The following is a 12,123-nucleotide window of genomic DNA, read 5'->3' as shown; positions in this document are numbered from 1 at the left end:
CCCTCCCCTGCAAACCGGCGGTTCCTTCAGCTCTAGGGATTTGTCCTGACCCTTCCTGTGTCCCCATCCAGCAGCACCTCCCCAGCGAACTTTCTTCTCTCCCGGCCTGGATCCCACAGCCTGTAACGTCACTTTCTCCGGCAGCACCCTCAACACCCCTGAGGCCATCTTGAGGCCACATACCTTACCAATGCCCAGCCTGGGTCCACCGGCTCCTCCCTAGGCTGAAAACTGTACTTCTCATGAGCCTCAGGGGCCCATTTCTATTTTTCTAAGCTAGAAATATATCCTGTCACCCTCATGGTGCTCTCAGAGCTGAAAAGGACACTCCTGTGTACCTCTGGGCTCATTTTCTTTTTGACTCTGAGAGATAAGGACCCCTGCTCAGGATCAAGAACCACCTCTATCAGATGACTAGCCTTCCCATGAGCCTCTGGGGCTCCACTCATCCCTCCTGGGAGCCTCTGGACCTATGGCTACCTCTCCCATGAGCCTTTGGGCCCAGCGCATCTCACTGAAAGGCCATTATCCCCATGCATATCCTCCAGACCCCTCACATTCATCATGTCTCATTTCTTCCCCAAACCCACTCCTCCCCCAGGTTGCACATCTCTGGGAAGTCCCGCCAAGCTACCACCGGCCACACCCCGGGCACTGTCCCTGCCTCCTCACTCCTCGGCCCCAGCCCCATCATCCCGTGTCCTGACTTTCTCTGCCCCATCGCCTGGGCTCACCATCCCAGCTCAGACCCAGCCCTCCCTCTGTACCACAGCCTCACCCTCCTGCCTGCGTTTCACATACAGATAGTCTGGCTCCAGAATCTTGTTCGCAAGGGAGTTGGGACCTGGACGGTGGGATGAGAAAGGCCTCTTGGTGGGAAGAGGGGAGAGCAGGTGCTGAGCCAGAACAGAAAGTACTCACTCTGGAACATTCCAGGGGGTCCCGGAGCCCCCTGACCAAAACTGGAAAAGCTCGGAGGCCTGGAGAAGAAACAAAGGGGGGTCAGCCAGTCTGTTTGTTGTTGAAACTGCACCCCCACCCCTCCAGCCCTGAGCCCCATGATCCACAACCCAGGCCACCTGCGGACCCGTGGGACCCAGTTTGGCCTGCAGGGAAGGTGCTGAGATGAGCTGGGCGGAGGACATGGTGGCCATTGTCTGGAAAGCCTTGTCCTTGGAAACCTGGTCCTGGAGGAAGAGTTGGAGGTCTGTGTTAATGGGGAGCTCCAGGCGACACAGCTAGGGTGGGATGACGACAGGGCAGGGCAAGCGTGCGGAGATGCAGAGTTGGGGAGTCAAAGCAAAGGGTTGGGGGGCTCCAAATCCCTCTCCCTACTGCCCCCTGCTCCTCTTGGTCTCCTCAGGAACATCTGGGGTAAGGGAAGCACATGAGAGGATGGGCAGGGGGACTTACCACATTCAGGGCCTGTCCATGGGGTTCGGGTGCCAAAGGAGGAAAGAAAACATGATTTAGGAAGTGAGGCCTGGACACTCCACCTTCCTGCTCCCAACCCCTACGGCCCTGCCATCCTGAGCTGAGCAACGGGAGGAAGGGGGAATGAAGGATGAATATGCAACAGGAAGTAGAGGGGGCCAGACCTAGAAGGGAAATAAAAGACAGTAATGAGGATTTCTAGGTCAATAAGGAGCCGGAAGTGAAGGTTCTCGGAGATGCGGGCAACCGGAAATGAGAATTTCAGACTCAGAGGGAATCGGTGGTGAATATTTCCTAGCCCGGACCAGACAGAGAGGGAACATCGAGGTCCAGAAAACATCGGAAGGGAAGGTGTTTAGACCAAGAGAGTAAGTAAGGAAGGGGAGGCTTCCAGGCACGAAAAAAGAACAGGAAGTGATGGTCCCCAAATCCAAAAGAAGAGGCAGAAAAGACCCCATACTCGGTGGGGCAGAAAATGAGGATCTCTGGCCAAGAGCAAACAGGAAATTCAGAGACAAAGGAAAAAGAAGGGATGTCAAAAGCTCCAAAAGGAAATGAAGATCTCTAGGCACAGAAAGAGCAGGCAGGCCACAGGGGGACCAGGAAACGGGACAAGGAACCAGGAGACCCAAGAGCAGATCCTCACAGCACACGAGGGAAAAGGCGAGGAAGACACCAAGAGCCACAGCGGGGACAGAAGGGGTAGAGGAGAGGGAGGGGGAGACGGCAGTAGCCAGAGGAGAGGCTTGACGCCCCGTCCATCTCGCCCGCCCTAAGATAAATCTGCATTCCTGTCTTCTGCTCCCCTATTATGTCTAGCTTTCCATGTGACTCTGTCCCTCTGTCCCTCACCCCGGGTCTCTCTGTCCTCTTTCCCCAGATCTCTGTTGCTCTCCCTCTCTAGATCCCTGTCCCCTCTCTCTGGGTTCATGTCCCTCTCTTTCTGGGTCCCTGTCCCCTCTCTGGGTCTCCACTCCCCTCTCAGGGTGTTCGCTTTGGTCCCTACCTTGAGCTTGGACTGGATTTCCCTCGATTTCCTTCGGGCCAAGACCTGGATATGACTAGAGACCTGGAGGGAGTGATGACGAAGCAGATTCGGGCCAGGGTCTCTTGCCCCTTGCATCCCCTACCCCTTCCCACCCTCCAAGTGTCCCCCAGAGCTGCTGGACCATGAAAGATGACACACACACAGGGCATGCTAGCTGTCTCAGGAGCATGCAAACACAGATGTGTCCCTAAAGGCCACTCTTTTCTCAGTAACACCACCACCCTTGCCCAGACCCAGCAAATCAGGGTCTCTTTTCCCTTCCCGATCTTTTTCTCTTTGGATCTTTTGATCTCTGTCTTACTCTGGGTCTAACACAACTGCTAAGAGAACTGTGGCTAAAACAGGCACAGAGTATATTAACAGAGGTTCCAAGAAGACAGACAAAAGCACAGGAATCAGATCCTCCTTGAACTTGAACTGCCCATCCTAGGATGGCCCCGAGAAGACTAGCCCATCCCAGACGGAAGCCCACAAGTCAGTCCTGAGACCTGTTTGCGAGTGCGGGTCTTCCCCGTTCTCAGCTTGATGTAGCGGGCAATCAATTCATTCCGACCTGAAGAGTCAAAGATGGAACAGAGTTAGACCTGAGAACTTCCCAACGGAGAGGACACCGGGGAGGGAGAGAAAAGCAAGAGTTCCCTGAGGTCCACAGAAAGCTGGGAGAGGAGCTATGACTACTGGCTTCCCAGCCAGATGGCTCGGGTGCAAACCTCAGCTCCACCATACACTAGCTCTGTGACCTGGGGCAAACCACTTCGCCTTCCTGGGCCTCGCTTTCCTCGTCTATGCAAATGGCGATGCCAGCTCCGATCTGAGTTATTGTGAGGATACTGTGTGCTTTTATATAAAAACTGTTTAGAGCTTCATGAATGTTATTCCTTTTTATTCATCATTGGGCAAATGAGAAGGGTGAACTCACCGTACATCTTGCCTTCATCAGATAAGATGATCTTCCGCCGGCCGCAGGGCGGGTAGATGGCCAGGGCCTCCTGGAAGCTCTGCTCGATGTCGGGGCTCCAGACACCCTCTGCGTCTGGGCTCCCGTCTCCCCCAGCCCCCTCGCTGCCACCGGTGCCCTCCTCACTTCCTTCCTCACTTCCTGTCCAGCCGCTGCCCTCGTCCAGGGGGGCCCCGGTCCGGGGTTCCCCCATCTGGGCCTGAAGGAACACAGGGCTCAGCAAGGTTTCCCGGACCCACCCAGAGGGACCTCAGGGCTTGGAGGGCTGGGGCCCGGACCACTGGGTCTGAGGGAGGTGGGGCCTGGGCGCTGGGGCTCCCAGGTCCTGGAGAAGGATTCTGTATTTCCAGGGTGGCCTGCGTAGTGATGAAGTCTTAAAGACCCCAGAGCCATGTCTAAGGCCCATGAGGGCCAGTCATTTGGGTATGGATTACTGGTTTAAAGACGATGGGAGTGGGGCCTTGGTCGCAGGGACAGGGATGTGGGTGAGATCTTAGGAGTCCCACCCCATGAACAGGTGCTAGGATGTGCCCAGCAGCTGCTAGAAAAGGAGGGGCCTCAGGCCCTAGTAACGCTGAGAGGAGATACTGAGAGACGGGGACAGAGACTCAGAGAGACGGAGAAGGACAGAGTTTCAGAGGGAGGCATTAGATAGAGGCTCAGAGAGAGGCGGGGACAGATCCCCAGAGGAAAAAGGGGACAGAGACTCAGGGCAGAAACTCAAGCCGGGACCAGGAAAGACCCACAGAACCACAGACTGGGGGGAAGGGGCGCCGTGCCATCAGGAGAGCCAGAACAAAGGGCCCAGGCGTCCCCTCCCCCAGTTTCCCACAACCCCCATCAGGGGAGGGGCTGGCCAGCCCCCTCAAGCCCCCGGCCCCGCCCCCTCCCCTCCCCTCCCCCTGCGCCGTGGGCTCCGGTCCAACTCGAGTTCCCAGCGACTTCCCGGAGGCCGGGAACAGGGAAAAACTTTTTCCAATACAGTCAGATCCCGCCTCCCTGACGACTCGGCGTCTTCCACAGCTTTCCCAGGACCCCAGAGTCCAGGCTCCCATCCCCCTCCTCCCTCGGACCCTGGAACTCCCCGGCCGAGACAAAGACCCCAGGCCGAGCCCAGTGGCGCTGCGGCGTTCAGGACCCCCGTAGGCCAAAATCCGAGCCCAGCTCTCCCCCATGTGGCCAGACAAAGGGACGAAGGAGCCGGCTGAGAAAGGGTCCTCTAAATTCCCTCCCCAGGCCACAAACCCCCGAAGAGACAAGACTGAGGATCCAGAAAGCACTGTAGCCCGCCCTCTGCCGCCCCGGAGACCCCTTTCTCCACGAAGAGGACCAGGCCCCCACAAATGACACACGCAAACCAGTCCGGTCAAGAGGACGCACGAAGTCCTTTCTCATTTCAAAGCGACACAGCCGCAGACACACCCGCCAAAGTCCCCAGCCCTCGCACCACTCCCGGGCACACACACACGCACACGCACATGCACACACACACACACACACACACACACTCACACACACACACACACACACTCACACTCAAACTCAGACCCGTCAGCAGGCACCACAACAGCGACGAAAGTTCCAACCGGCGCTTCGACCCGGTCACCAGCGCCAACTCGGGGTCCCCGGCAAAAACGAGAACGGCAAGCAATTCAGAGACGATCCCACTCACACCCAGAACTCACACACCCCAATGCAGGATCCCTGACTCCCGCCGGCGCCTTCCTACCTCCCGGCCTGGGGCTGGGGAACCGCGGGCGGGCGGGGCGCAGAGAGGGAGAAAGTTGCCCGCGAGCTTTGTTTGGGAAAAGTGGGAGGGACTGGAGGGGGGCGGGCCCCGGCGCCGGACCGCGGGAAGGGGGATACGACGGTGACAGTTTGGGGGAGGACTTTCGCTTTGGCAAAAGAGAGGTGACGTCTAGCTGGGGGTCCGATAGCAACTTCGGGATTCTGGGAGAGGCGAGGGGTCGGGGATCCGGACTCCTGGATCAGAGGGAGGAGGTTGATGGAGACCGGGAAGTAGGGGGCTGAGGGCTTGGATTCCTGGGTCTGAGAGAGGAGGGACTTTGAGTCTGGAGAAGGGGTCTCGGGGCCCGGGCGCCTGGCTCTCCAAGAGGCGTGTTAGCGTGTTGGAGATGGGAAAGTGGTACAAACACAAAAGAGTCTTTTCTGTTCAGCCTCAAAAATATTTTCGAGGATTAAATTATGGGGGTGTTTTGATTGATTTCTATGACAACACCGTTTCCTTGTGACTTCACCAGAGTTGACAGTCGTGAGCCAGATGACCGGGAGTTTAGTGGAGGTCCACGGAGGTGTAAGCTCCAGCATCCACACGCCCTAGTGAGCTAGAGGTGGCGCCTTCCCAGGACAGAGACAGACAGACACCCGGCGCCTATAGGGAGAGGGGCTAGAACCCGGACTCTCAGGTCTCTTAAAAGGTGAGGGAGGGGCTGGGTGTTTCAGCTCGTGAGACCATAAGAGGCTGGGGTCCGGACTCTGGAGTCCTGAGGGAGAAGAGAGCTCGGATTTGGGGTTCCTTGGAAACTGGAACATAAGACTTGATTTAGGCTTTCAGGACAGGGCGGGGGGTGTTTAGTGGAACCGAAGCGGGCTCCGGGTTCAGCGTCCCTACATTGCCCTCTGTTGAGTGCGTTAATCGTTTCAAATCCTGGAGAAGATGAGACGCGACACGGAGAAACTCTACGAGGTAGCTGCAAACTGAGGAGTGGGCACACCAGGACAGTTCACGAGCCGAAGGAGCCTAGGAACGGAAGCGAGGGCACTGGGGGCAGAGGCGTGGCCCAGGCTTTCAGTCAAGGGGCTGGCCACCTGAGATTGAAGCCGGACACGCAAGACTGAATGAATACTCGCAAGACTTCTGTCTCCAAGGCCGAGGTCAACCGACAGAGGCGTGGCCTAACGAGAGGGTGTGACCATGAAATGAACGCGAGGCGGGCTCAATGGGCGTGGCTAACAATAGAGGCGTGGCTCTGTCCTTGGGGGCGTGGCCATCCAATAGAGGGCCCAGCTGGTGGGTGAGGTCAGCAGTAGGGGGCGTGGTCAAACAATAGGCCAGCGGCTCCGGCTCGCGGAGCTCAGCCAACGCTCCAGGTATTGCGCTCGGGCTTGAGACCAGAACTGTTTGGATTTAACAGTCTGGACAACCGGAGTCTGAGGGTCCGGTGACCAGTCTGCGGTCTAGCATAAAGGCGGGGTCCGGAAGAAGGGGCGGGGCGTAGGAGAAGGTGAGAAATGGGATCTGGGTATGAATGTGAGGGAAGGAGAAGAATGAGATCCGTGTAGGAGGCAGAGCCCCGAAGAGCCAAGCCTGAGACGATGGAGGGGGTGGGAACAGATGGGAAAGGGAGGGAGGAAATGGGCTTGGTGTGGGGGAGTTGCTTGGACTAGGGACAAAGCCTGGGCAAAGAATGGGAAAGGGGTGATCGTGTTTGGTGAAGGCGTGACCCCTGAGCGGGCGGCCTTGATTGGGGCGGGGGCTCTGACCCCTACCCGTGCCACAGCCTCCCGGCCCGCCCCGCAATGTGGCCCGTGCTGGTCCTGCTGCTGCTTCTCCCCTCTGCCTCGGTGCCCCCCGCCACTGCAGCCCCGATCCGCGATGCCGACGCCCAGGAGAGCTCCTCGGCTTTTCTAGGCCTCCAGAGCCTACTCCAAGGCTTCACCCGGCTTTTCTTGAAAGTGAGCCATGGCGGTTTTGGGGAAGAGAGGTACCAGAGAAGAGGGACGGCAACAGATGGAGACAGAGATGGAAAGGGTTCAGGGAGACAGGCTGGGAGACGGGTCGCGGCCAGGCAGAAGGACAGACAGGAAGAGAGGGAGTCAAAGGGACAGCGACAGGGAGACCAAGAGATAGGAAGGGAGGGAGATTGGGACAGGGACAAGAGACTGAAGAGGAGGATGGGAACGGAGAGACCGAGAATAGTACGAACAGAACAGTAATGGGGCAGAGAACAGAGACAGGACAAATGAGGGATGGGGGCAGGAGATGACCTGGTCAGGCCCTAAGGGTCAGAGAACAGAGAGGGTGGGTGGTGGAAGGGACATCCTGGCAGGGCTACAGAGGTACTGGGGTGTCCTGAGGTCCAGCGCTCACCAGTTCCTCCCACGGCCCCAGGATGACCTGCTACGGGGCATGGACAGCTTCTTCTCTGCTCCCATGGACTTCCGGGGCCTCCCTCGGAACTACCACCAAGAAGAGAACCGGGAGCGCCGGATGGGGAACAACACTCTCTCCAGCCACCTCCAGATTGACAAGGTGCCTATGCCAGGAAGTCCCTCCTGGAGCCTCGCCCCCTCCCTCATGCGGCAGCATCTGTTGGGAGGAGGGCAGAGGAGGAAAACAATTTCGTTCTCACTCTCTTCTCCCGTGCTCACAGGTGACCAACAACAAGACAGGAGAGGTGCTGATCTCCGAGAAAGTGGTGGCGTCCATCGACCCAGGAGATGGGAGCTTGGAGGGCGACTGGAAGGTTAGGACACGCAAAGTGTCCGGGCTCAAACATTTTCTGTAGTTTAGGAGGAGACGATGAGTTAATTCTCCTACCTTTTCTGTATGAGACTTCCTGTCTTGGGCCTCAGTTTTGTCCTGTGTCAAAAGGGACTAACCCACTCTCGGGAACGAGGTATTCGACCTCAGAGCACATCCTCACTCGCTTAGTAACCCCCAGAGGGTTTTGTAAACCAGAAGTACTTTTAATTACAAATCCTTGGTAAGTTCCCCCTGGCAAACCTCAAAGGGTGTTTTTACCTCAGAGTGCTCTGCAAACCTTTTAAGTATTTTTTGATCTATCCCAAAGTGGTAAATCTCTCCCCTGTAAACGTCAAAGTGTGATTTTTCAGTTCCAAAGTGCTTTATGAACCCCAAATGCTTTGCGTAGCTCACCTTCGTAAACCTTCAATTGATTCTAACCCCAAAGTGCTCGTTTTTTGATCCTGAAAAGTTTTAAGAACCCTCAAGTGCTTGGTAAACCCATATGGCTCACACACACACAATTTTTTATTTTAAAATTTTCAAATATACAGAAAAAAATGGAAAAAATAGTACAATAAATGTATCTGGATTCCCTTTTCCATAGAGCAGCATTTCTCAGCCTTGGTACCATTGTCATTTGGAGGCTGGATAATCTTTGTGCATGGGGCCATCCTGCGCAATGTCAAATGTTTAGCAGCATCTCGGCCTCTACGCACTAGATAAGTACTGTCCCCACCCTGGCCAGTTGTGACAACCAAAAATGTCTCCACATCCTGATTGAATACCGCTGGCCTACATTCACCACTTGTTAACATTTTACCACATTTATTTATTTTTAATTTTGTTTTTTTGAACCACATGACAATAGGTTATTGACATCATGGCACTTCACCCCTAAATCCTTCAGCTGCTATCTCCTAGAAATAACGCATTCTCCCCCATGACCGTAATACCATTTTTACACCCCAAAAAATTTAACACTGATGTCCAACTATTGTCTCTATTTGTTTGTGAGGGCTGCTGTCACAAAGTACCACAGATTGAATGGCTTAAATAGCAGACTTTCTGTCTCATGGTTTTGGAGGCTAGGTGGCCAAGATCAAGGCTGTTTCCTTCTGAGGGCTGTGAGGGATAGTCTCTTCCATGTCCCTCTCCCACCTTCTGGTGGTTTGCTGACAGTCTTTGGCGATCCTTGGCCGGTAGATGTATCGCCTCCATCTCTGCTTCATCTCCGTATGACATTCTCCCTGTCTGCATTTCTATGTTCAAAATGTCCCCTTAGCATAAGGGCCAGCCATATTGGATTAGGGCCCACCCTAACGACCTCATCCTAAGTAATCAAATCTGCAGTGACCCTATTTGTATATAAGATCACATTTGAGGTACTGGGGGTTAGGACTTCAGTGTAATGAATGTGGAGAGATACAGTTCAACCCATAACAATCTCTTACAGGACTTCTCAGACAGACCTCAGCTTATTAAAATGCAGACGGATCCAGTAGATCTGGGTGGGGCAGGGCCTGCTAATTTGCATGCCTAACGAGCTCCCAGATGATGCTAATGGCATTTGTCCACAGTCCACATTTTGAGTAGCAAGGACCAGACAGACTTTCAGTCCACATTCAAATGTTTCCACTGGACCCAAAGCTGTAAGAGCTGATTTGATTTTAGACCAGGATTCCGTCAAGGATCACATGTTGCAATTGTGGTCATAATTCTTTAGTAAAGCCAAGAGCTTTTCATCCCAGAGTGCTTAAACTGCTTTCCAAATCTCAGAGTATGTTTAATCCTAAAGTGCTTTGTAATCTCAACAGGCATTTTAAACCCCAAAGTGCTTCCGAAACCTCCAAAGCATGTTTTCAATCCCAAAGTTGTCTACAAACCTCAGTATTTTTAATCCAAAAGCACTTGTAAATTCAAGTGCTTTGTAAACTGCAAAGTGAGTTTTCAACTCCTGAAGCAGCCTGTAGGTGGCAAAGGGAGTTGAATATGCCAATGGGGTCTGAGCGGACTGGGGTTGGTTGTCATTGGAAGTATCAGTGGGTCTCCTTGTCCCTCCTCCCCAGATACCCAAGATAGAGGAGAAAGAGGCCCTGGTACCCGTCCCAAAGGCCATGGACACCTTCCACCCGGAACCCCATCCCCGAGTGGCCTTCTGGATCATGAAGCTGCCGCGGCGAAGGTCCCATCAGGATGCTCAGGAGGGCGGCCGCTGGCTTAATGAGAAGCGACACCGCCTGCAGGCCATCCGGGACGGGCTCCGCGAAGGAACCCGAGAAGATGTCCTGGAAGAGGGGGCGCAGGGCTCTTCTCACCCCAAGCTGCCTGCCCGCAAGACCCACTTCCTGTACATTCTCGGGCCCTCCCAGCAGCTATAGGGGTGAGGACATGTATCCTCCACCCGAAGCACCATATGAAAATAAAGTTTTTTCTTACGTCTAGCAATACTGTCTCTTTTCGGGATATGTCATCAAGCCTCAGCCGACCAGTCTGTGGCAAGTCCCAACAATAAAAAATTACTAGTCAGTCATGAAATATTTGGAAATGAAGCAATACACCACTAAAATGATGCACTAGTCAAATTAGTAAATGTTTTGAACTAAATAATAATAGAAATGTGACATAACAGACTTGAATGAAGATTAAGAAATTCTCAGAAAGCAAATTATGGCCTCAAATGTCATATAGTGGAAGAGAGATTAAATATCAATAATCTAAAAATATCACTGATCTAAGCACTCATCTCAGAAAGCTATAATAATTTAACTGAGCTATACCTTAAGATTTAGCACTTTATGTATGTTATCACTATATTATAAATTTTTTTGATTTTAGGTGTTGCAAAATTATCCAGACCTCAAAAAAAGGAACAAGAAATACTGAAGGAATAAACTGAGAAAATGAAATTATACTAAAAATGTTAATAAAGCTAACGAGGTCCACTACTTGCCAGCCTCTGCTAACACTGGCAAATATTCTTATTGAACTCTCATAAGACCCCATGAGGTGGATATTATTTGTCCCCATTTGAGAGAAGATGACATTCAGAGAGGTGATGTTACTTGCCAAAGTCACACAGCAACAGCACTAGGTTTGTCCGATTCCGTATCTCTTTTACCCACTCACATCACCTGCCAAACAGGTTCCTTCTCAGGCCTTACAACAAGCCACTACCTAAGAGCCAAATAATAACTTAAAGATTACCACCTTAAGTCTTCAAGGTGACCTAAGAAGCAGTTATCTCCATTTCTGGGAGGAAAAGCCAGGCTCAGAGTGAGTAAGCTGTTGTACCACGGTCACAGCTAGGAAGTGATAGAGTCAAAATTCAAACCTAAGAATATCTGATTTCAGGACCACAACTTTATCATCACTCTACACTGTTCAGTACTTCAGAGGCACGGATTCCATCCATTCATTCATTTGGTCAACATTTTTGAGCGCCCACACTGGGTCAGGCATATTCTAGCCCCAAAACAGTCTCGTACTACTGCACATAGATCACACAGTCCAGTGGAGGTGACAAACAGTAGGGAAATATAGACTATGTCACGTTTTGAGACCTGCCAAGTGGACCGCTAAAGAGTGGATAGTGTGGCCTAGCAGAAAGTCTGAGTGGGTGAGACATTTTTTGTCCCAAATCCCTCTTTTTAGAACCTGGATTTTGGACATAATTCTCTTCTTCTCTAGCAAAAAAAAAAAAAGCCAAGAATATTTTTTCCGCGTTCTCCCCTAAAAACGGAGTAAATAAAACAGTTTGGGAAATAATCATTCGGGGACCTATGAATGCATCGACATATGAAAGGGGGCGGGAGGGGTGAGGCAGGACAAGGCAGGGCATCATTGTGACGGTGAGGGGCAGTCTGTCACAGAACAGAGGGCGCAAAGAGCACGGCTTGGTGGCTGATAAGAAGTGGGGATGGACGAGGGGACTCTCAGCCCAACTCTCCCTTGTTTGGGCCTATTTCACCGACTCTTGGGGCCGCAGAGAAGACCCCAGCACAGGAGACGCAGCCTTCACCACCTGGCCCTATCAGCCTTCATTCCCCCAGCCTCCACCTGCTTAGCCAATACGCATGCGCCCGCTCCTCTGGCCTGGGCTCGCGCCCCGACAGCCCTGCGCACGCGCAGCCTCGCTGTTGCAGGTAACCGACCAGACGAGCGCGCGCCTTCCCCCGACGTGCGCCCGTCGCGAGG

General features: G+C 53.4%; 2 protein-coding genes across 9 annotated transcripts in view; one reads left to right on the top strand and one right to left on the bottom strand.

Annotated features, from left to right (window-relative positions):
* Positions 1-5,234, bottom strand: part of TEAD2 (TEA domain transcription factor 2) — a 14,084-nt gene extending 8,850 nt beyond the window's left edge. For 3 of the 6 annotated variants that reach the window (XR_003046963.1, XM_015592403.2, XM_006905039.3), the window contains exons 1-7: positions 5,170-5,234; positions 3,402-3,639; positions 2,971-3,035; positions 2,441-2,503; positions 1,414-1,425; positions 1,080-1,187; positions 922-980 (exon numbers count right to left, since the gene is read on the bottom strand). Coding sequence is in view for 5 of the 6 variants with exons in the window: in XM_015592403.2 (XP_015447889.1) it covers positions 922-980; positions 1,080-1,187; positions 1,414-1,425; positions 2,441-2,503; positions 2,971-3,035; positions 3,402-3,633 (539 nt within the window). In the remaining variant the exon portion in view is untranslated. The other 3 variants (XM_015592405.2, XM_015592408.2, XM_025048416.1) reach the window with 3 other exon arrangements.
* A 95-nt stretch (positions 5,235-5,329) lies between these two features.
* DKKL1 (dickkopf like acrosomal protein 1) lies at positions 5,330-10,374 on the top strand. 3 transcript variants are annotated; one of them, XM_015592019.2, is made up of 5 exons: positions 5,330-5,351; positions 6,962-7,136; positions 7,573-7,713; positions 7,835-7,927; positions 9,996-10,374. In XM_015592019.2, exons 2-5 carry the CDS (start codon positions 6,981-6,983, stop codon positions 10,305-10,307), a joined length of 702 nt encoding a protein of 233 aa, XP_015447505.1. In that variant the 5' UTR covers positions 5,330-5,351; positions 6,962-6,980; the 3' UTR covers positions 10,308-10,374. The 3 variants fall into 3 exon arrangements, with proteins under 3 accessions (XP_015447505.1, XP_015447498.1, XP_006905100.1); XM_015592012.2 differs by lacking the exon at positions 5,330-5,351 and adding an exon at positions 6,481-6,551; XM_006905038.3 differs by lacking the exon at positions 5,330-5,351 and adding an exon at positions 6,505-6,685.
* Positions 10,375-12,123: the final 1,749 nt, after the last annotated feature.

The sequence above is a fragment of the Pteropus alecto genome, unplaced genomic scaffold (genome assembly GCF_000325575.1).
Source record: "Pteropus alecto unplaced genomic scaffold, ASM32557v1 scaffold41, whole genome shotgun sequence".
Classification (NCBI taxonomy): domain Eukaryota; kingdom Metazoa; phylum Chordata; class Mammalia; order Chiroptera; family Pteropodidae; genus Pteropus; species Pteropus alecto.
The sequence above is the reverse complement of the archived record's forward strand: the minus strand, read 5'-3'. Positions and strand labels throughout refer to the sequence as shown.